At 37.7% G+C, this 25,059-nt stretch overlaps 1 protein-coding gene across 3 annotated transcripts in view; it reads left to right on the forward strand.

Annotated features, from left to right (window-relative positions):
• Positions 1-25,059, forward strand: part of DGKH (diacylglycerol kinase eta) — a gene marked incomplete at both ends in the record, with an annotated part of 230,839 nt that overhangs the window by 182,616 nt on the left and 23,164 nt on the right. For all 3 annotated transcript variants that reach the window (XM_080659388.1, XM_080659389.1, XM_080659390.1), the window contains 8 exons: positions 2,273-2,358; positions 7,968-8,067; positions 9,659-9,932; positions 10,917-11,027; positions 13,453-13,578; positions 21,597-21,714; positions 22,762-22,872; positions 23,013-23,109. In XM_080659388.1, coding sequence (XP_080515514.1) covers positions 2,273-2,358; positions 7,968-8,067; positions 9,659-9,932; positions 10,917-11,027; positions 13,453-13,578; positions 21,597-21,714; positions 22,762-22,872; positions 23,013-23,109 — 1,023 coding nt within the window. The remainder of the gene's footprint in view (positions 1-2,272; positions 2,359-7,967; positions 8,068-9,658; positions 9,933-10,916; positions 11,028-13,452; positions 13,579-21,596; positions 21,715-22,761; positions 22,873-23,012; positions 23,110-25,059) is intronic.

Consider the following 25,059-nt stretch of genomic DNA (forward strand, 5'->3'; position numbering starts at 1 on the left):
TTATTACCTGTATATGGTACGGTAGTACGGTAGTTGTCAACACAAACCTGACAAACTGAATCCTACAGTATCAAGAATTTACTCATTTATTCAATGACAATCATGTCATCATCTTCTGGAACATCATCATAACAATCCAATTCCTGAATTTCCTGGTGAATTTCTTGTGACTCCATTTCTTTCAGAATCAGTGGACCAAATCTCTCATGTTTAGCAATAGCACTGTCTTTAAATGAGTACTTCTTGTCAAGGTAGCCTGCTCGCAGTGAATTTGCAATGCAACTGTCAGTGATTTTCTCCCATGAATTCTTCACCCAAGTCACAACTTCTTGCAGTTTAGGTTTCACAAAGTTTCCACACTGATTTCTCTCCATTCTATTTTCAATGTAGTCATTAATTTCCATGCGCAAATTGTCTTTGAATGGCTTGTTTATTGCAATATCAAGAGTCTGGAAATAGGCCGTCATTCCTGTGGGAATCATTATCTGATGTATTTTTCTTTCATGAAGAAATGTCTTCATGTCTTTAGCGCGGTGAGTGCTGGCTGCATCCCAAACTAGCAGACCTCTTTGGCTGCCTCGCATAACAAGCGGCAGCATTAAATCGACCCACTTCCTTATAACTGCTTGTGTGGCCCAGGCTTTTTCAGTTTCAAGAATAAAAACACCCAAAACACGTTCAATCTTTTCCTTCTTTCCCTTAGAAATGATTAAAGGTGGGATTTTAGTGCCATCCAGACAAATTGCCAAAATACAGGAAACACGTGCACTTTCGTAAGCAGTGGAGGGAATGTACACCAAGGAGGCACCCCGCTGTTCAATTGTTGTTTGAGATGACTGGCCCATAATCAATGCAGTTTCATCCATAGCAATCATGTTGGAAAGATTGTATTTAGAGAAGTAGGCATCATCAATAAAGGACTTGAATACAAGTGCTTGCTTAATAACTTGAGTATCTTCCAACCTAAACAATGTTGGTAGATCTTCTTAAAGACAGTTCACTTCGCTGAAGGAAATTATCCAGCCAGTGTTGTGATGCTTTGAAGTCTTCGGGGGCTATGTCAAACTGTGGTGCCATTGCAAGGGCAAATTCTTGAATCTGAGCCCTATTCACAACCAAAGCCTTTGCTCTCCTGTCAACAACCCATTCACAGATCAGGTCTTCCAGCTCGGAAAATAATGGTTGCCGACCTGATCCACACTTGCGCTTTTTAGCATTTCTCTTGTCCACTTGTTCAATGAGGTTACCATACTCTGCTCGCCATTTTCGGACCAATCGGATACTCAACATCTTCTCTTTGCAGAAAGCAGTAAGATTTTGGCCCCAAGAGTCTTCCATGATTCCTTTCTTGTACTCCATGGAGTAGCTTTTTCTTTTTGCTCTCATTTCTACCGTAGGGGTAAAAAAAAAGGAATTGGGGTATCAAGGTGGGGGGAGGGGGATCACTCAAAATGACACAGGGGGGATTAGAGGGGGGAATCAAAATAGCACAGGAGAATCAGAGGGGGGATTACCATTTTAGTAACCCCTTTTGATCCTCCTGTGTCATTTTGATTGCCCCCTCTGATCCTCCTGTGTCATTTTAAGTGACCCCTTCCCCCCACCCCTGTGCCACTGAACACCTTCACCAGACATCCCACCTACCCCTTTATCAGACATTTACCCCCTGGGGCCTGCCTGGGGACTGTCACTGGGCTTGCTGGGGCCTGGATCTGGGCTAGAGCAGGGTCTGCCACTGACTGAGAACCTTCAGTCATCATGAAGGCGGCTGCGAGCATCAGGTAGTGTCACCAGAGACAGACCAGCACTCACCACCTTCGCCGCGTCCCATCCGCTCTAATCCTCCTGTTCTTCTACACGCATCTGTGAAAGTCTCCTCCTCTCTCCCGCCCCGTGCTCACCACTCACTCCGACCTCCGCTCCACCTCCACACAGCAGTAACGTCAGGACTCCGCGTAATGTCACTGGTTGCTAGACGCCAGTCAGGGCGGCCCTAGCGACCAGTTTACGGTAAATTAATTTTCATTCTGAGACAGAGCCTGGGCCTTATTTTCGGGGGATGCCTTATATTTCACTCAGAAGGAAACCTGTAAGTAGGTCTTATTTTCGGAGGATGTTTTATTTTCAGGGAACACGGTAGAATGACTATTTCTTATATATTCATTGTAGCCATTGCCCTAGGCACGAATGGTCCCATTTTTAAAACAGTGATAACCGAGTAATATAATTGCCAGCAACAATAACACAATATAGTTTTTTCTATTTTTTTCAGATGACAATTTATGAAGATTCAGTTGCAGATCATCTTACAAAAATCCTTAATTCGGATGAACATGCAGTAGTCATATCATCTGCTAAGTGAGTTACAGAGTGAGATCATGAAATAGTTATATGGTGAAAATGAAAGGAAAGCTGGTTCTTACCACTGACACTATTTCTTTGTGACTTGTTTTCCAAAAGATATCTTTGGAGTAGCTTATAGAATTAGATAAACCAAATTTCCATTTAAAAAATCATTTAACATTTATGTTGGAGAATTTTTAAAAGGTATTTTTTAAGGCTTAATTTGAAAGATTTCTTTTGTCAAAAAGGTACAGTAAGTGTTTAGAGTTTAATTATGCTAAGTTCCTATTTAAAGAAGTATTTAAGATTATTATAATATAGAAAACACATTTCATTATAATTTATTACTTCCATAAACACTACTGCTTAGGAACTGTTTATATCAGGAAAAGGAAAACTGATGAGATTTTTTTAAATGACTTTTCTCAGCATGTTTAAAGTACATAATTATATTTTAATTTAAAGTTACCAGATTTTAGTTAATCTGATTCTGTACATGGAGCCAAAGCTACTTGATTTCATCATTACACATGTTGCCTGGCTGGAATTTAGAATTTAGTTTTCAGGCATCCTAAACTGAAGTTATGAAGACTGGAACCTCAACAAGAAGAAAGGATGAAACCAAATGAAATTGTCAACTGATAAGCAAAAGTAAAAGAATGCTTTAGAACTCTGGCTTAGCCAGGGTATATAACTGTTATGCAGAAAGAGTAGAAAAGAGGGGAAGAAGGAAAGAAAAGAAGTGGGGGAATAATAGAGGAAAAAATACACAAACTTTAGTATAGTATATACTTAATTTGCAAAAAATCAAGGAAAGACAAATCAGAATAAATAAATTTGCTTGTGACAAAACCACAAATGTAGTAACAGTTGGTTTTGATGCTATAGCCCCCAGGAATTGGAAACAGGACTGAGCAATAGAAAAGAATTAATGACTCTCAGGGGAAGCACACTGGTTGCCCAAATAGGTGGGCTACAGAAGGTCTTTGTTTGGTGGGTAGTGCTGCTAGTGGTTTCTATGTTTTTGTTTGGTTGGGTGTTTTTTAGTGAATTGTATTGCTTTATGGTGAAATGTACAGATCTCCAGTTTGTCCTAGACCTCAGCACTCCCTGTTGTCTTTCTCATCTTGGACCAAATTCGTATACCTAAGTTACTTCCTTAGGTACTTCCTAAATTTATTTCCTCAAGTAAGAAATGTAATGTTTGCTACCCTTGCTGTATGAATCAAATACTTCTTTATAGGACATTTTAGAGGAAATGGATAGATAAAATGGAAAGTTGGAACCTTTCTTAAGGTATATCAAGTTGATGGAAACCAAGATGGTGGCATAGGTGAACACCTAAACTGCTGCCTCGCACTAAAATTTCAAAACTACAACTGAAAGACAAAACGAACATCATCCAGAACCACAGGAAGACTGGCTGAGTGGAAATTCTACAAATAGAAGGGAAGAGAAAAGCACACTGAGACTCAGAGGAACTGCGGAAGGCAGAGGTATCGAGGCGTGCGCGTGGAGAGGACTGGCAACTGAGTGTGCGGCTGGCTTTCTCAAGCGGGAGGGAGACAAAAGCTCCCGACTGGGCTGAACTCCAGTTTCAGGCAAGACTCTGGGGACCCAGACTCATTTGGGGAGAAACTGGACTGTCTGGCAGCGGGTGAAATTCAAAGGTGGCTTTCTCTCAGAGGTGCTTGCAGCAATTACCGCAGGACACTGAGACCCACGGGCTTCTTAGGGCAGGGCTGACAGGAAGCCAATGCTGTCTGCTCAGCACTGAGACTCCGCCCCATCCAAGCTGAGTACAGAGGCTATTGCAAGTCTTGTCTCATAAGGGTGTCTCCAGCACAGAAGTTCTCCCAGCATAGACACATCTGATCCTCATAGCCAATTGGCCTGGAGGTCAATTCCTCCCAGTGATACCAACAACAATCAAGGCTTAACTACAACAAGACTGTGCACACAGCCCACAAAGGGGTGCACCAAGAGTGTCCACCTCAGGTAATTGGGGAGGCTGAGCTACTGGGCCCTATAGGACACCTAGCACACAAAGCCACTCTATCAATTCAGGGAAGCAACCAAAATGCGGAGACAAAGAAACAGGTCACAAATGAAAGAAATGGAGGAAAGTAAACGACTGGATATAGAGTTCAAAACCACGGTTATAGGTTTTTCAAGAATTTTCTAGAAAAGGCCTATAAATTTAGTGAGACCCTCAAGGATATGAAAAAGGACCAACTAGAAATTAAGCATACACTGACTGAAATAAAGAATGATAGACAGAGATCCAACAGCAGACTAAAGGATCGCAAGAATCAAGTCAAAGATTTAAAATACAAAAAAATAAAATACAAAGAAGCAAGAAACACTCAACCAGAAAAGCAAAAAGAAAAAAGAATCCAAAAATATGAAGATAGTGTAAGGAGCCTCTTGGACAACTTCAAGCGTACCAACATCAGAATTATGGGGGTGCCAGAAGAAGAGAGAGAGCAAGATACTGAAAACTTATTTGAAGAAATAATGACTGAAAACTTCCCCCACCTGGTGAAAGAAATAGACTTACAAGTCCAGGAAGCGCGGAGAAACCCAAACAAAAGGAATCCAAAGAGGACCACACCAAGACACATCATAATTAAAATGCCAAGAGCAAAAGACAAAGAGAGAATATTAAAAGCAGCAAGAGAAAAGCAGTTAGTTACCTACAAGGGAGCACCCATACGACTGTCAGCTGACTTCTCAACAGAAACTATGCAGGCCAGACGGGAGTGGCAAGAAATATTCAAAGTGATGAATAGCAAGAACCTACAACCAAGATTACTCTACCCAGCAAAGCTATCATTCAGAATTGAAGGGCAGATAAAGAGCTTCACAGATAAGGAAAAGCTAAAGGAGTTCATCACCACCAAACCAGTATTATATGAAATGCTGCAAGGTATTCTTTAAGAAGAGGAAGAAGAAGAAAAAGGTAAAGATAAAAATTATGAACAACAAATACATATCTATCAACAAGTGAATCTAAAAATCAAGTGATTAAAAAATCTGATGAACAGAATAAACTGGTGAATATAATAGAATCAGGGACATAGAAAGGGAGTGGACTGACAATTCTCGGTGGGGGGAAGGGGTGTGGGGGGGTGCAGGAAGAGACTGGACAAAAATCGTATACCTATGGATGAGGACAGTGGGGGGGGGGGGTAAGGGCAGAGGGTAGGGTGGGAACTGGGTGGAGGGGAGCTATGGGGGGAGAAAAGGAACAATTGTAATAATCTGAACAATAAAGATTTATTAAATAAAAAATTTAAAAAAAGGTATATCAAGCTATAAAAGAATTATTCTTTAATACAGTTAAGTAACTATTGTATCTGGTCACATTTCATAGTTTGGAGGTTAGCAAAGTCTTATGATTATTTGAGCATTAAAAATATAGCCTTCATGTGTTTGATTACTGACTCCTACACATTCTCTATATTTTTTAATATTTAGTTACATAGTACATTTTTTTTGTGCTGAGAACTTTTGAGATCTACTTATATTTTTAATTACATGGAATTAATGTTATAAAATGTGGACAGATGCAAATAGGATCATTACAGCAATGACCCCTTTTGTTCCCTGTTTTTCTTGAACTTAATACCTGTGAGGTATAACATTTTTAGCAGAGGGATTTTTTTCAAATGAAAACTTATGCAGAATCCCAGTATTTAGAAAAATTATGTTTTGTTGGCATTAATAAATTGGATTAGATTAATTTATTAGTCATTTATGAGAAAAATTAATATTGTTATAGATGACAGGATTTTATATTTAATGTGATTTCTCTATTTTATTTTGTTTAGGTATAAAGAAATTGCCTTCAGTTAAATAAAAATAGAAGATGCTTTAGTCCAAGATTTGCAAAAACTAGTGAATTTTGAAATAAAAGTTAACATACTTGTCTCTAATATCTGTAATGATTATTTGAGCATTAAAAATTATATTCCTTATTTCCAAATAAATTTGAATCAAGTATTTGCGGAATATTTGAAATATTTTTGCAAAACAGCTTGAAAACCACTGGAGTAAGTCACAGTGTTGCACTAAGTACTGCAGGAGTAAATCTGAGGCCCTAGTTGAGACTCAGCCATTTGCCAGCTTTGTGACCTATGTCTGCTTATCAGGTTCAAGAATGGAAAGAATGCCTATCCTCCCTCCCTCATGGAACTGTTAGGAGAACTAAGTTGAGCAATAAAGTAAATAGAGTTTATAACCCAGAGTGCTGTGTTAAATTATTAAATCATCACCTCATGTTTTCCCCAATTTCATTTGGATTCTTTTTACCTTGACCTAGCTCCTTGTCTAGGCTGCGCTCTCAGCATTAGCGTTAGCTTTCTACCTGACTAGTTCATTTGCCTTTAAGCAGATTCTATTCCAACCCTGGTCCCCTCTCATCACCCCCTATACTTCTAGGCTTACCTGGCTACCCTGTCTTTACAACCCCAGATTAAAATTTTAAAGAGATTCAAGACAGAAAAGAGAAGACAAAATGTAATAACATTATACCCATAATACAGCATTTTTTTTATTTACTTTTTGTTATCGACATTTTCAAATATACATAAAAGTAGAAAGACTGGTGTAATGATTTCCCACTGTACTTGTCACTCTGCTTCAGTATTTATCAACGTTTTGTCATATACTCCCCATTTTTCATTGATTTTTAGAGAGAGAGAAAGAGAGAGAGAGAGAGAAACAGATAAATATCAATGAGAGAGAGAGACACATCGATTGGTTGCCTCCCGCACCCTCCCTGACCAGAGCCAGGGACAGAACCTGCAACCCAGGTACATGCCCTTGACTGGGAACCAAGACCCTTTGGTACGTGAGCTGATGATCTAACCATTGCGAACACCAGCCAGAGCCCCACTTTCTTTTTGCTACAGTCTAAGAAAATCCCAGAAATTAATGTATTCCACTTGCAGAATATGTATTTAATAATCTTTTTAAAAAATAATTCTGTTACTCAGTCCATTTTACCCAGTTATCTCAAAAGGTTTTGTTTGTTTGTTTTAAAACATTTGATTTGTTCAAGTCAAAATGTTAAACATGGTTCAGGTGTTGTGTTTGGGTGATATGTCTCTTTAAGATTTGTAAAATCTATAACAGTGTCCTAATGCTCAATCTCTAGCATAACACATACCGCTTTTCTCTTTAGGAGCAATGTATGATCAAGGTACCACTAGGATGACTAGTATAGTGACAGTGACAACTTAAGTGACAAATTTATTCTTGTTCAATCAAGTCTGCAAGTCCTGTTATGAAATTACATAATGCTTAGGAGATAATGCTTTTTAAAATGGGATTGGAAAATACTCTTATCAAGATATAATTTGAATATTTGACAAAGGTTTGTTATTACCTTAAAATTGCTTTTATTTAAAGTATGTAGAGCAAGGTTTATTAATGCATCCATTTCTCACTTAGAATGTCTTGAATTTATCTAGGACATGTAAAACAGTAGATATGGGTTTAATACAAATGATTCCAGTATTTTGAAGTTTGCTTAGTTGTGCTTATTTTTAATATATTTATAAATGGGGGAAAATCAGCCTACTGAGTTTACAGAATTGCACAATTTTTTTTCTTCAAAGGATACTATGTGAAACTGTAAAGGACTTCGTTGCCAAAGTAGAGAAGGCATATGACAAAACGTTGGAAAATGCTGTTGTAGCTGATGCCGTGGCCAACAAAGTAAGGACACAATCAGGGCATGAAAGGTTTTTACTGACAGTGTTAACATTGAACTTGTTTTACAGCTAAATGGACTAAGTGGTTTTCTTGCCAAAACATAAATCACGAGAAAAGTTCCTTTTGAATCAGATATAACTGCTTAAAACATTCTATTTTATGGTTACCCCTTAAGATGTAGGAAAACTGCATGGCTGAAGACCATCCGACAAACTGAATTTTATAACACACCTCCCTGTTCCCGCTGACTGGCATGGCGAAGGAGGAAAGTACAGTAGTCAGGTCACAGGGCGCATGCTAGGAGGCCGAGGTTCCGTGGAGAGAGGAATGGCTTGCCATTTCCAGGCAGACTCTGGCCAGTCGGGTACATCCCAGCGCAGTTCCTCAGATTCCCTAGACTTTACAGACCTCTATACCTTCCAGGGTTCCGTTTCTTGCCTTTATCTTTATAGATTTTTCCCCCCTTTGAAAGCTTTCTGAGGCTAAACTAAGAGTCGTTTACTGAACCTTAAAAGATACTGTCTGCTTTCATGCATTCATGACAGGGCATTTTTAAAAAAGGCTTGGTGCTCTTGGGCTTGCAAAGAAATGATCTCCCCCAGATTCATGTTGTAGATGGGGGTTTATTTGGGAGGAAGGAAAAGAAAATAGAAATAAACATACAGTTGAAGTTTCCAATCTCTTTCTCTTGTGCTTCTACCCTGTGGAGAGCTTCAGAAAAAGAAACCCTCCTGACTGACACTTTTCTTTTAACTCTTTCTGCTGTAACTTTGTCTTGCCTGTTATCAAGGGCAAATAAATGGAGAAGGAAATCACTGGAAATTCAGTCCTCAATTATCCTTAGTAATTCAAGCAAAGTAGAAAGAAACAGGGGCCAGTGCCTGTGCATTTTCCTTTTTGCTCTTTCTTTGAGGCAATAATTCCTCAGGCACTGTTCACTCCTTTGCAAACCAAAGCTTTGAAGGTGAGCTTATCAAGACTTAGCAGAGGTTAAAGTGTTAATAGGATAGTTTGTGTATTGTATGGCAAATTTTGTATAATGTTTAAATTTTTGTGTAATGTGTCATAGTAAAGTGTTTTCTTGTTTTTTTTCTTTTGAGGGAAAATAGCTATACAAAGATTGTAAAGATTTTCACCGATGAAGTGGAGTCTAAATCGTTCTGAAAGTATAAATAAATAAATTTAAATAAGAAGTGTGCTGCCCTGACTGGTTTGGCTCAGTGGATAGTGTCAGCCTGCGGACTCAAGGGTCCCAGGTTCGATTCTGGCCAAGGGCATGTACCTTGGTTGCGGGCACATCCCCAGTAGGGAGTGTGCAGGAGACAGCTGATCGATGTTTCTAACTCTCTATCCCTCTCCCTTCCTCTCTGTAAAAAATCAATAAAATATTTTTTTAAAAGAAGTGTGCTGTTTTTTAAAATTATAAATTATTTAATCCATTGGCTGTCTAAAGTATAATGTATAATAGCAACTAATGGTAAACATCAATATCCCGCATGTTTCCTTTGAAATCAGAAACCATTCATTTAAATTATTGTCCTTTATCTCTTATAAATGGAGATTCATTATGGCATTCTTCTTCTTCTTTTCTTAGTGTTCAGTCCTCAATGAGAAGCTTGAACAACTGCTCCAGGCTTTGCGTACAGATTCCCAGGCTGCGCCCGTTCTCCCAGGCATCAGCCCTGTTCTTGTAGAAGATGATACAGTGGAATCTTCGAGTGAAGAGTCCTTGTGTGAAAGCAAGGAACAACTCCTGGATGACACAACAAAACCTTCTTCCCAGAAAGCAGTGAAACCAAAGGAAATAATGTTGCGGGCAAATAGTTTAAAGAAAGCAGTGAGGCAAGTCATTGAAGAAGCCGGAAAAGGTACACATATTAACAAAATGGGCTTTTGCAGACATTAGCAACATTCTCCTTGCCAGCACAATGAGATCTTCATATTGGTCAGACTGGACACACACACAAAATTTTGGTGGTTTGTTTTGTTTTGTTTTGTTTTTAAGACAAGGTAAAAGATAAAATCATTAAAGTGAAATTTATACTTGTAAATAGTTCTAATTATTGTTTCAGTAGTAGGGATCAACATAGTAATGCTACTTAATAAAACCTCAGAAACAAAGAATACTGGAATCATAGAAATAAAATTAAAAATTACTTTAAATAATATCCTAAGACTTAAAATATTTTTTACTTAATTGGAATCTTTGAATTCTAAACAAAAATCAAACCTGTATACTACTTTAAAAATATTTTCCTAACTGTTTAGGTTGCCTTTTTAAGAGTTTATAAAAGTTCTGCCTATACTTTAATTTTTATCTATATATATAAAATGCTAATATGCAAAGTGTCCCTGCGGGAGTTTGACCAGGAGACTGGGAGTTCTGTTGCTCGCTTTGATGTGCGCTAACCACCTGGGGGCAGCGTGGAATGAAGGAAGGCTCTGGCCAGCAGCTGAGGAAGGGAGGCCCTGGCCGGCAGCCAGAAGGCCCTGATCGTGGCCAGGCCTAGGGACCCTGCCCATGCAGAATTTCGTGCACCAGGCCTCTAGTGTTAATATAATATGTATAATCTTAGAATTTCCATAGTAGACTAACAGGTTGTAACTTGCAATTGGACTTGTATTTCATTCTCTAATTTTCTTTTATTTTTTTCTTCTAATAAAAATGTAATTTTGACAATTTAATTTCATAATCTCTAGCATTATAGACATTACCCCCAAGTTTATTGTCAATTAGTGTTTATTTGTGACTATGGAATTTCTTTTGGTTTATGTTTCAATTTTCCTTCCCTAAGCATATATTGATTTTATTTTTTCTTGTTTCAACATGTTTATCTTCTTATTACTTAAAGTTATGGATGACCAGACAGTTCACCCCTGTGAGCCAGTTAATCAATCATTCGATTATGATAGTACAGAAACAGATGAATCTAAAGATGATGATGCAAAAGAGTCATTAACTGGTAAGGAAACTAATAAAATTATTTTGCAATTAACTAAAATATAGTTTTTAAAAGGATTGTCGAAATAAACTATTTGTATTTTGTTTTCAACAAGGCTTTTCAAAATTTAGAGCTTAGCCATTTGTGAATACTAAACTAATAAAGGCAACATTATTTAGACTAAGTTCTCTCACTTTTTATCATATAATGTAGAGATTATTATAGTAAACTAAAGATTGTAGGACCAAACATGCTTAAATATCTTAATTTTCCTGAAAAAAGAGAGATGCAAAACACCTAAATCACCAGATTTTAACCTATTTGAACCCACACATTCCTTTGAGAATTATATGAAAATTGCAGGCCCCATATTCATAAAATTTGGCATTTAAATAATTCATCAGTTCCTTGAGTTTCATTGATCAGCAAGTAGATGGTTGATAATTGTTACTAAATTAAGCTTAAACAATAATAAGATATCTAGTTCCAACCCTTTCACTACTGAAATTAATTTTGCCAGTAAATTAATATGTAGTTGCTTAAAGAATATTTATGATTCCTCTACTTTTTAAGTTTGGATTGAGGATGGATTTATACTTATATTGTATTTTGGAAAAATAATATACTAGACTAAAACAAAGAAATTAAAATGTTGAGAAGATAGTATGAAAATATTTCCATATACTAATGTAAAATCAGCACTTATATTAGAGCTGTTTACAGTCATTACATTTTTACTTTCATTATATTTGAACTTGAGCAGATTACTATTCTGTGGCTTTCTCATCTGTAAATGGGGATAATAATGTACCTGCTTCATAACAAACCTACTTGTTGCAAAGGTTTAAATAAGTTAATACACAAAGTGTCTAGAATAGTGACTCATATATAGTGCTGTTTATATGAGTGTTTGTTGTCATTGTCATTATTATTGCTACTACTGCCACTGCTACTAATTACATTCACTTTGAAAGGCTATTCCTTAATTGTATTTAAAACTCTATAAGAGGCTTCAAAATGAGACCTTATAGACCTTACATTTCTGGCATATTCTACAACCTTAGCCTTTTCAGACTTCCTGTATGTGTATTCCAGCACACATGAACTTCACACTTCCATTGTAATTGGCAAAGGAAACTAAGAAATACAGATATAGAGCTATAGATATTGATACTGAAGTAGACAGATTATATGAATCTTTAACGATGCAGTATTTTATCTTATTTGTTGGCAAGTAATCCAATTTAGTCAGAATCAGCAATAAAAGTGTTTCTGCATTAAATAATCATTATTTTTTGAAGCACACTCATTGCATTATCATTATTTTGTGTAATGAATCATATGTCTGAGATGTGCAAAATACAGTATATTAATATGATTAATGAGACATTTAAGAACCATGAAACATTAATTTATTTACCTACAATGGCATATCAGTTTTAGCCACCAGGATGCTCTCTGCTTTTTATCAGAGATGAATATCAAAAGGTTGTTTTTATTAGAAATTAGCCCCAGAGCTTCCATCTGTCAAAAAAAAAAAAAAGAGTGTCTGTTCTGTTACTTTTCTTTAGTGCAACTGGACTGTTTTTGAACAGAGAAGAGAGTGTAAGATTAATATAATTAGTTTGTAATTAGTCTTAGGAAGTCTAAAGGTAATTAAGTTTTAGAGTATTTTTAAATTGAGTTAGAGGATTACTGTTTTTTTAAACACCTGCCAGTAGCTCCTAAATTAGTTAAAGATATATGTGCTCTCCATTAAAATTCTCCAGTTTAGGTTTAATTAAATTTCTATTTTTGTTGTTAATTTTGAGAGTAATTCTCTTTGGGAACAATTTTTAAAATGTATTGAGCTTTTACAAAACATGATGGGACTGTTTGGGGCAAATTTTTCTTTTAAATAAATAACTAATTGAGAAGTACAGGAAAAGTATATTGCTTTCATTTGAAAAAAAGAAACTATTTTCTCTTTCATTTGTAGAAGAAAATGTTAACTCATGGTTAACATATTAGCTCTGGGAATTACATTAATTAAATTTGACGGTTCAACATTTATGAAAAAAGGGTTGCATTGATAACATACATAACCCATATGTTTTATTTTTAAAAATTATCAGGTTTCAGAATTTTTTTTATCTTTACATATGGGATGATCACATTGAAATTGTGAGTATTACTGACCTTTAATTATGGTAGGCATCTCTTTTCTAATGATCTCCATCTATTTAAAATCTATTTAAAATGAGAGATCAAGATCAAGTTTCTCCATATAGTAAATCTCAAGAAAATGAAAATAAAGTGGTAAAATAGATAAGCACAATGTAATATTTTAATTCTATGGATTGATTGAAACATGTATTAAATTATCTTACGTTGTGAATTTATAGGGGCTTCCTTATTTCTATAACTCCATCATTTCTTCTTTTTAATCGGGACCTTTTGCCAACAGTTAAAACTGCACCTCGGTCTCCAGATGGTCGGGCAAGTCGCTCCCAGACTGACTCTGGCCCTGGCCCAACTGTGGCAGCCAGCAAAGAAAACCTCCCGGTGCTCAACACCAGAATAATCTGCCCAGGTAGTACATATTCTGAAACATGGTATATTTTTTAAGTATTTCTGTAAAAATGTATAGCTACTCATTTTTATGAACTTTTAAAATGTGTGTTTTTGTTTTTCATTAATATACTAAAGGCCCAGTGCACAAAATTCATGCCCGGGTAGGGTCCCTAGGCCTGGCCAGCGATCAGGGACGATCTGTGGGGCAACCGGCGGGACAATCGGGGCCCCCACTGGCACCCACCTTGGCTGGCCTGGTGCCGCCCACTTGCCAGCCTGGCCCCCCACCACCACTGCTGGTTCCCTCCCTCGGTGCCACAACCTGACCACCCCGCCACTGCTGCCAGTCACCTCTCTCTGCAGGGGGACCAGTGGGGCAATCGGGGCCCCCACTGGCACCCGTGTTGGCTGGCCTGTGGGCTGGGGCAGCTCCTGCATTGAGCGTCTGCCCCCTGGTTGTCATTGTGAGTCATAGCAACCGGTCATTCCACCGTTGTTCCGCTAATTTGCATATTAGGCTTTTATTATATAGGATATTTTTATTGATTTCAGAGAGTAAGGGAGAGGGAGAGAGAGAGAGAGAGAAACATCAGTGATGACTGAGAATCATTGACAGATTGAGCCCACAACCTAGGCATGTGCTCTGACCAGGAATGGAACTGTGACCTCCCGGTTCATAGGTCAGCATTAAACCACTGAGCCAAGCTGGCCGGGCTTTTTTTGCTTGTTTGTTAATCCTCACCTGAGGATTTTTCCCTTCATTGCTTTTTTAGAGAGAGTAGAAGGGCGGGAGAGGGAGAGAAGGGGACAAGGTAGGCAGAGGGAGATAAACATTGATGTGAGAGAGACACACAGATTGGTTGCCTCCCACACATGCCCTCACTGGGGCAAGGATCGAACCTGCAACCCATGTACATGCCCTTGATTGGAAATTGAACCTGTGACCCTTTGGTTTTTGGGCCAATGTTCTAACCATTGAGAAACACTGAGCAGGGCTAAAATGTGTTCTTAAAGATAAATGTCCCTTTAGGAGACATGCTTGGTACATTTATCAACCAGAATCCAGATCTTTAACCTTTTGTGTGTATAAGAATTGCCTAGAAAGTACTAAAATACATGTTTATGGTCTCTGCCTTGAGAAATTTTGTTTGAGTAGTTCTAGAGCGGAACCCAGGAATCTGCATTTACTAAGTACCCAGGGTAAATCCAATCTTATATTCTACTCCCTTTTAAGTATCTTCACAGGTTTCCTTTTAGTTTTAAGCCACAGTCTCTCTGCAGTTATTTCTGGATTAGAAATATTGTTTAATTTGGAGCATCTGAGAAATCTATTCCAGACCTGACCCGATGAATTTATTTTGGAATTAGGTTTGTACTAGTAACCAAAGAACTTGTGCAGCAGAGGAGGGCAGAAAAGGCAGATGTCTCAGAGGCCTCCTTAAGTGCCAGCTATTTAAATTAATGAAAATCTACAGATGCATTCCAGAGTAGATTGGAACCCAAATTACATCTTGAAATATAACACACCATTGTGTCTTCTATAAGTTGTTTCTAAAGATGAATAACAATTCAATAATAATAGTTGGAAACTTTAGTACCCCTCTTTCAGTAGTGGATAGAACAACTAGACAGAGTTCAAGAAGGAAATTGGAGATTTGAAAACACATAAAATGAGTAGTCAAAACATGTTTACAGAATACTCTACCCAATAACAGTAGAGTACACATTCTTTTCAAGTACATCTGGAACATTCTCCAAGATATACTAAATATTAGGCCATAAAACAATTCTCAGTAAGTTTAAAAGGATGAAGTCAGACAAAGTACATTTTCTGACCACAACTGGAATGAAATTATAAACCAATAACAGAAGGAAATTTGAGAAATGCACAAATATGTGGATCAAAAGCTGTGATATACTTATACCATGGAATACTATGCAACAGTAAAAAAGAAGGGTCTCACCCTTTGAGACAGCATGGAGGGACCTGGAGAGTATTATGCTAAGCGAAATAAGCCCGTCAGAAAAAGGCAAGTATCACATGATCTCACTCATATGTAGAATCTGAAGAACAAAATAAACTGATGAATAAAATAGATTCAGAGATATAAAAACAGAACAGACTGTCAAATCTTAGAGGGAAGGTAGGGTTGGGTAGGTGAGTAGAAAGAGATTAACCAAAGAATTTATATGCACATATGCATAACCCATGGACACAGACAATAGGGTGGTGAAGGCCTGAGGCGGGATGTGGGTGGGGGTTAGAAGGAGTCAATGGGGGGAAAAGGGGACATCTGTAATACTTTCAACAATAAAGATACATTTTAAAAAAGAACAAAATCATAAAATATGCTTTAATATGAATGAAAACAAAAATATATCATATGCCAAAACTTATTTGATACAGCTAAAGCAGTGCTTAGAGTAAAATTTGTACCTGTAAATGCCTATATTAAGATCTCAAAACCTAACTCTCTAACTTAATAAACTGGAAAAACAAGAAGAGCAAACTAAATTCAAAGCAGCAGTAGGAAGGAAATCAATAAAGATTAGAGTAGAAATAAATTAAATTGAGTATAGAAAACAATACAGAAAAGCAATGAAACCAAAAGTTGATCTGTGAGCAGATTAACAAAATTGACAAACCTTTACACTGACAGAGAAAGTAAGATAGAAGATTCAAATTACTGAAATCAGGAATTAAAACAAGATATCACCATGGACTTTACAGAAATAGAAAGGATTATAAGGGGGAAAAATATTAGATAACCTAGATGAAATGGACAAACTCCTAGAAACACAGAAACTACCAAAACTGCTTCAAGAAATAGAAAATCTGAGTAGATCTTAAATAAGTAGAGAGAATGAATTTGTAATAAAAAAAAAAAACCTGCTATAAAGAATAGCCCAGACCCAAATTGCTTCACTGTTGAATTTGAAAGAAGTAATAACACCGCCCTAGCTGGTTTGTCTCAGTGGATAGAGTGTCTGCCTGTGGACCGAAGGGTCCTGGGTTCAATTCCGGTCAAGGACACATGCCTGGGTTTCTGGCTGGATCCCCAGTAGGGGGTATGCAGGAGGCAGCCAATCCATGATTCTCTTTCATTATTGATGTTTCTCTCTCTCTCTCTGAGATCAATTAAAAAAAAGAAGAAGAAATAACACCAATCCTTCACACACACTTTCAGATACTAGAAGAAGAAAAAACACTTTCCACCATTCTATGAGTCCAGTATTACCATGATATAAAACCAAAGACATCACAAGAAAACTACAGATCAATATCGTTCATGAATAGCAACACAAAAATCTTCAACAAAATACTAGCTAATTGAAAAGTCCAACAACTTTAAACAATTATACACCATTACCAGTATTCTCCCAGTGATACAAGGTTGATTCAACATAATGAAAATCATCGTGACATACCATATTAATAAAGGACAAAAACATAATCATCTCAGTAGATTTAGAAAAAGCATTTTTAAAAAGTCAACATCATTTGAAGGTAAAAACACAACCAGGAACAGAAAGGAACTTCTTCAACCTGATAAAGGGCATCTATGAAAAATCTACAGCTGACATCATACTTAATGGTGAAAGGTGAAAGCTTTCTCTCTTTTTTCGTTTTTTTTTAAATAAATCTTTATTCAGATTATTATAATTGTTTCTCCTTTTTCCCCCCATAGCTCCCCTCCACCCAGTTCCCACCCCACCTTCTGCCCTTACCTCCCCACCACTGTCCTCATCCATGGGTGTATGATTTTTGTCCAGTCTCTTCCTGAACACCCCCATACCCCTTTCCCCCTGAGAATTATCAGTCCACTCCCTTTCTATGCCCCTGATTCTATTCACCAGATTATTCTGTTCCTCAGGTTTTTAATTCACTTGATTTTTAGGTTCACTTGTTGATAGATATGTATTTGTTGTTCATAATTTTTATCTTTACCTTTTTCTTCTTTTTCCTCTTCTTTAAGAATACCTTTCAGCATTTCATATAATACTGGTTTGGTGGTGATGAACTCCTTTAGCTTTTTCTTATCTGTGAAGCTCTTTATCTGCCCTTCAATTCTGAATGATAGCTTTGCTGGGTAGAGTAATCTTGGTTGTAGGTTCTTGCTATTCATCACTTTGAAAATTTCTTGCCACTCCCGTCTGGCCTGCATAGTTTCTGTTGAGAAATCAGCTGACAATCGTATGGGTGCTCCCTTGTAGGTAATTAACTGTTTTTCTCTTGCTGCTTTTAATATTCTCTCTTTATCTTTTGCTCTTGGCATTTTAATTATGTTGTGTCTTGGTGTGGTCCTCTTTGGATTCCTTTTGTTTGGGGTTCTGTGTGCTTCCTGGACTTGTAAGTCTATTTCTTTCACCAGGTGGGGGAAGTTTTCGGTCATTATTTCTTCAAATAGGTTTTCAGTATCTTGCTCTCTCTCTTCTTCTGGCACCCCCATAATTCTGATGTTGGTACGCTTGAAGTTGTCCCAGAGTCTTCTTACACTATCTTCAACTTTTTGGATTTTTTTTTCTTTTTGCTTTTTCGGTTGAGTGTTTTTTGCTTCTTTGTATTTCAATTCTTTGACTTGATTCTTGTGTTCCTCTAGTCTGTTGTTGGGTCTCTGTATAATATTTTTTATTTCAGTCAGTGTATGTTTAATTTCTAGTTGGTACTTTTTTATATCTTCGAGGGTCTCGTTATATTTATCGGCCTTTTCTAGGATATTCTTGAAAAGCCTTATAACCGTGGTTTTGAATTCTATATCCAGTCGTTTGTTTTCCTCCATTTCTTTCGTTTGTGATCTGTTTCTTTGACGCCACATTTTCACTGCTTCCCTGAGTAGGTAGGGTAGATTTCCTATATGGCCCAGTGGGTCGGCCTCCCCAGTTAACCTGAGGTGGACACTCTTGGTGCACCCCTTTGTGGACTGTGTGTACAGCCTTGTTGTAGTTAAGTCCTGATTGTTGTTGGTATCACTGGGAGGAATTGACCTCCAGGCCAGTTGGCTGTAAGTATCAGCTGTGTCTACGCTGGGAGAAGTTCAGTGCTGGAGACAGCCTTATAGGATTAGACTTGCCAAATTGCAATAGCCTCTGTGCTCAGCTTGGATGGGGTGGAGTGTCAGGGCGGAGCAGACAGTCTTGGCTTCCAGTCAGCCTTGCCCTTGCACGCGTGCACGCCTGCAGACCTCTGCCTTCCGCAGCTCCCAAGTCTCCACCCGAGAGTCCAGATTCCCCCCCACAAGAGCGTGGGTCCCCAGGGGCTCACCTGGAACTGGGGTTCAGTGCAGTCAGAACTGGGGCTCAGTGCAGTCAGGAGCTTCTGACTCCCTTCCACTAGGGAAAGCCTGTGGCAACCTCCGCAGCCTTTGTGCGCACTGGCATGCACGCGCCTGCAGACCTCTGCCTTCCCTGGCTCCCGAGTCTCTGCCCGAGAGTCCAGATTCCCCCCCGTAAGAGTGCAGGTCCCCAGGGGCTCGCCTGGAACTGGGGTTCAGTGCAGTCAGAATTGGGGTTCAGTGCAGTCAGGAGCTTCGGACTCCCTTCTGCTAGGGAAAGCCTGTGGCAACCTCCACAGCCTTTGTGCACACTGGCGCGCGCGCCTCCAGAACCCTGCCTGCTGGGGCTCCCCCGGGTCTCCCCCAGGTTTCCGAGTCTCCTGGTGCCTTTCTCTCTACCTGACAGTCCAGACTCCCCCTGTATGAGCCTGGGTCCACGGGGTTTCGCCCGGGACTGGGGTTCAGTGCAGTCAGAACTGGGGTTCAGTGCAGTTGGGGGCTTCCTTTCCCCTTCTGCCAGAGAAAGTCAGCCAGGCTCTCAGCCACCCTTCCTCTCTGCGTGCACAAAGACCCTTTACCGTATGTCCAATTCTCTGTGAGCTTTCCTCTTTCCTTCTAGTTGTAGAATTTCCACTCAGCCAGCTTTCCTGTGGTTCTGGATGGTGTCTGTTCTATCTTTTAGTTGTAGTTTTGAAATTGTTGTGCGTGGCAGCAGTTTAGATGCTTACCTATGCCGCCATCTTGGTTTAGCTTTCTCTCTTAAGATCAGGAACACGACAAGGATGTCTACTCTTTCCATTCTAGTCAACATTGTATAGGAGGTTTTAGCTTAGGAAATTAGAAAAAATAAAAAGTATTAAAGACATCCAAATTAGAAAGAAGGAAGTACTGTATGTCTTTATGATTTATGTTACATATAGAAAATCCTAAGGAGAACACATACACACACTATTAGAGATAATAAATGAGTCCAACAAGGTTGCAGGATAAAAGATCAATATATAAAAAGTAATTGCATTTCTCTAGTAATGAACAGTCTTAACATGAAATTAAAATAATTTTATTTACAATAGCATAAAAAATAAGAATAAATTTAACTAAGAATGTGAAAGATTTGAATACTGAAAACTACAAAACATTGCTGAAAGCAGTTAAAGAAGATCTAATTAAACATAAAGACATCTGTGTTCATGGATTGGAAGACATAATATTATTAAGATGGCAACTCATCTCAAATTGACTACAGATTTCACACAATCTTACCAAAATCTCAACTGCCCATTGTGCAGAAATTGGCAAGCTGATCTTAAATTCACATGGAAATACAAAGGACCCAGAAGAGTTAATTTAAAACAACATTGTAAAGGAAGAAGAAAGTTGAAGGGCATACTTTCTGATTTCAAAACTAACTACAAAGCTACAGTGTTCAAGACCACATGGAACTGGCATAAGAGTCATATAGGCCAATGGAATAGAACTGAGAATCCAGAGCTCTAATATTTATGGTTAATTGGTTTTCAACAAGTGTGCTAAAACAATTATTCAATAGGGAAAGAATAGGTTTTTCAACCACTGGTACTGGAACAACTAGATATACAGTAAGAACTAATTAGGACCCTTCCTTCACACCATACATAAAAATGTAAGAGCTAAACCTATAAAACCACAAAAAGACAGGGTAGATCTAAATGTTTGTAACCTTGGAGTAGGCATTGGTTTCTTAGAAAGCACAAGCAACACATGAAACTATAAATTGGACTTTATCAAATTTAAGGATATTTGTGATTCAAAGGACACCATCAAGAAACTGAGATGACAATCCACAAGATGGGAGAAGATATTTGCAAATAGCATGTCTGATAAGTTGCTAGTATCCAGAATATATAAAGAACTAAAAATTCAACAATAAAAAGACAAATATCCCAATTTAAAAATGGGCAAAGGATCTGGGTAGTCATTTTCCCAAAAAGATATACAAATGGCCAATAAATAAATTTGTAATTTTGCATATTGCTTCATTTTTTATGTTCAATACTGTATTCTAAAATTTATTAATACCTACATTTAACATTTTACTACTTATTGATACCAACATGATTTTTCACCTTAGTATATATGTTAACATTTTAAGTTGAGTATTATCTATGTTTTGTGAATATGGAAATGGTAACTCATGACATTTTGAGTAATTCAGACTTTATTGTAAACTTCTTACAGTCTTAATACTTTATTTACTATAACAAAGGAAGTAATATTTGTTGAAGTTACAGAATCATTGGTATGGTAAATGAGAAACGGTTACCAAGAGACACCGATGTAGGTACTCATCTGCTTCTCTTTTTTTTATCGCAACATATATATTCTAAGAGCATCAACAGCCTTGTACCTACCAAAGTCATATTTCTTAATTTTTATTATTTTTATTTTTTTAATATATTTTATTGATTTTTTTACAGAGAGGGAGAGAGAGGAATAGAAAGTTAGAAACATTGATGAGAGAGAAATATCCATCAGCTGCCTCCTGCACACCTCCTATTGGGGATGTGCCCGCAACCAAGGTACATGCCCTTGGCCGGAATCGAAGCTGCGACCTTTCAGTTCGCAGGCCAACGCTCTATCCATTGAGCCAAACCGGTCAGGGCTCTTAATTTTTATTAATGAGAAGAGCAAGCACTGAAAACCATGCTTTGAGATTAGTCCTAAAAATATGGACTGGATTTTCCTTAACATGTAATCCTGTATATGCTTATTTTTCCCTGTCCAGGTTTAAGAGCAGGACTAGCTGCCTCAATTGCTGGGAGTTCTATTATCAACAAAATGTTACTAGCAAATATTGATCCTTTTGGTGCAACGCCATTTATTGACCCAGATCCAGATTCAGTGTAAGCAAATACTTTCATAGATTTTGTTTTGGCTTTTCTTGTCACTGTTTGATACTAATGGTAACATTTAAAATGTATTACAATAAATATGGTTCCATGTACAAAATGAATCGTCAGAAAATGTCAGCATTTGATAATGATGAGCACATTGGCCCTTGTGCAATACAGTGGTTTTCATGACCGGTTTCTGAGGTGGGTCCCTTCTAGCTGTTGCCTTAGACCAGTGGTCGGCAAACTGCGGCTCAGTTGACTAATGAGTTTGCCAACCACTGCCTTAGACAATAAGCCTATGGCAAAGTGAGACTCCACTCTACTCACTTTACTCTGGAACATTTTATTCACTGACTTCTTCATATCCATATTCATGCTATTCCCTTCACCTCCTTTCTTCTTGGTCTTGCCAAATATGTCATCTTCCACTTCCAGCTTCTGGGTTTAGTTATATCAGGAAGCTTTGGCCCACATTGATCTCTTTCCTTCTTAAACTCCTAATTTTTTTTTTTTTTTTTTTTTTTTAGCAGTTCAATATACCTTCCTTTTACTTACATGTTTAATTTTGCCTTACTATATCTCATTTCTCTAATGACAGCCCTCAACAACAAGACCATATTTTAAACTCTATACTTTCCAAAGTACCTGGAAGAATGAAATAGACCTAATAGGGTTTTACTTATTAAGTATTTATCCATTGGTAAGAGTAGGAGTGGAGGAATCTTTCTAATGATTAAAAAAAGAGGATTCTTTCAAGCCCTTCCATTTGTGTTTGTAGTGGGAGCTCATGTAGGAGAGAGAACTGAGATTTTTGTTAGATAGTAGAAAAACATTGCCATGACTCTTCCTTCACTTTGTCTTGCCCATCATCCCTTTATTTGTTACCAGCATTTACACGCATATACTGGAGTCGTGCATATTTCATATGAATAGGAAGTGATTTCTGCTTGACTTTACTCTCAGGAATGGCAGCTTTAATGGTTTTAAGTGCTGTGTATAAACTGTAATTGTTATGAACTGAAATTGACTTTTATGTACTTTCCCTTATTATCATAGTGATGGATATTCAGAAAAATGTGTCATGAACAATTACTTTGGAATTGGATTAGATGCAAAAATTTCATTAGAATTTAATAATAAGAGAGAGGAGCACCCTGAAAAATGCAGGTAATTTTGGTAATAGTAATAATGTTATTACATGAAGGCCATTTTACTTTGATTACATTTATTATCTCTTTTGCTTGCTCTGCCTTTAAAGACTAAATAAGTAGTAGTTACTGAAATTGCCTGCCAACATTTATTTTCAGGAGCCGAACTAAAAATTTGATGTGGTATGGAGTCCTTGGAACTCGGGAGTTACTACAGAGATCATACAAGAATTTAGAACAGAGGGTTCAGCTTGAGGTAAGTTTATCTTGAAGTAAAGACATTTCAGGTTATCTTACTTAGAAAAATGATTGTATTTGTGGAGTGTATTTGGCCAAAATTCCTCTTGATTAGTGTTTAAACACTTGAGGGGGAAAAATGGAAGTAGTTACCAACTTTCTACTAAGGAGGTATAGACATTGGATATGAGTAACACACTTAATTATCATAATCATTAGCTCCTGAAATTTTTATGCTGCTGTGGAGTCATGGGACCCTGTAAAAAGGTGGAGCCATTGCCCCAACCGGTTTGGCTCAGTGGATAGAGCGTCGGCCTGAGGACTGAAGGGTCCCAGGTTCGATTCCGGTCAAGGGCATGTACCTGGGTTGCGGGCACATCCCCAGTAGGAGGCATGCAGGAGGCAGCTGATCGATGTCTCTCTCTCATTGATGTTTCTAACTTTCTATCCCTCTCCCTTCCTCTCTGTAAAAGATCAATAAAATATATTTAAAAAAAAAAAAAAAAAAGGTGGAGCCATGGAAGTATATTTATAGGATAGATTTTTAATGGATTTCCTCATTTAAATTTCCAAATTCTGACCCAATCCTATAATGCCTGAAGTTTCACAAATCCCTGAAAAATTTATTGTAAATAGAATGTTTTAACATAAATGTCTTTTTTGTTCCAATTATTTCTAACAAGTTAGTAAATGAGCATTTAAGTTTTTTAGTATTTTTTAACTAGTTTAAATAGGAAATTAAGGTCAGCAGAAGTTATTTAATCTCCTCCAGTAACAGGAAAAGGAAGGTTGGGGTCATGTCATGGCTCTGAAAAGTAATTTCTGTGACTTTTTTCTTTTACCCTTGATAAACAGGGATCACTGTTTATGCTGTTAGGCATTTCATTTCTATCTAGTATCTTTTTATAACCAGCTATTTCTAATGAAAGTATATCTGACATACCAAAAAGTGAGCAAATCTTACACATGAATTAAACAGAGGATTATTATTGTAAGTGTTATCTTAACTCTGGAATGTGGACTAGTGAGTGCCTGGCTCAATTCTTACTAACTAAATGTTCTAGTAAAGATAAGCTTCTTATACTTTCTACTCTGGAGTACTGACGACATGATCAACTATCTTGATTTATCAATGCTTATAAAGATAGATGTTACTCACTGAAAAGGTGAAGAATCTGGAAGGCTTACTAGTACACTAGTAAATGTTGTCCTTGCAGCCCTTCCCCAGATCAACTTGGGTTCTCTCCTCTGCATTGTACTGTAGTCACTCATTTTCTTATCCACATTCTCTAGTTGACCACACTCTTTAAGGACAGGTAGGAAGTTGTATTCATCTTTGTTATCCCCAGTGTCTTGCTCAATTCCTGGCCCTGTCTTGAGGGAGAAACAGAGGTAAATAATCATTTTACCATAATTTGGTAAGTACTGTGAACTATCTGGAGTCAGAATGGCTTGATTGCCTTAATTCCTTTAGCTCTTCAGAAATATTTCTAACCTTTTCTACTGGTGGTCCAGATTTAGAGCAAGACCATCTTCCTTGCCCTACCTGGTTTGGCTCAGTGGATAGAGTGTTGACCTGTGGACTGAAGAGTCCCAGGTTTGATTCCGGTTAAGGGCACATGCCTAGGTTGCGGACTTGATCCCCAGTGGGGGGTGTGCAGGAGGCAGCCGATCAATGACTCTCTCTCATCGTTGATGTTTCTATCTCTCTCTCCCTCCTTCCTCTCTGAAATGAATAAAAATATATAATTTTTTAAAAAACCATCTTCCTTACACAGCTGCATTTTGCACTCCATTTAACATGCGTTTTAACCCTTTTTGAGCTGTGGCATGCTGTTGAAACCATGGACCTCCTCTGAGAATATTGTTTTTAAATGCATATGTAAAATACATAGACTTAAAAATGAAACCATTGCCGAGGCCGGTTTGGCTCAGTGGATAGAGTGTCGGCCTGCGGACTGAGGGGTCC

The sequence above is a fragment of the Plecotus auritus genome (genome assembly GCF_963455305.1).
Source record: "Plecotus auritus genome assembly, chromosome: 3".
Taxonomy (NCBI): Eukaryota; Metazoa; Chordata; class Mammalia; order Chiroptera; family Vespertilionidae; genus Plecotus; species Plecotus auritus.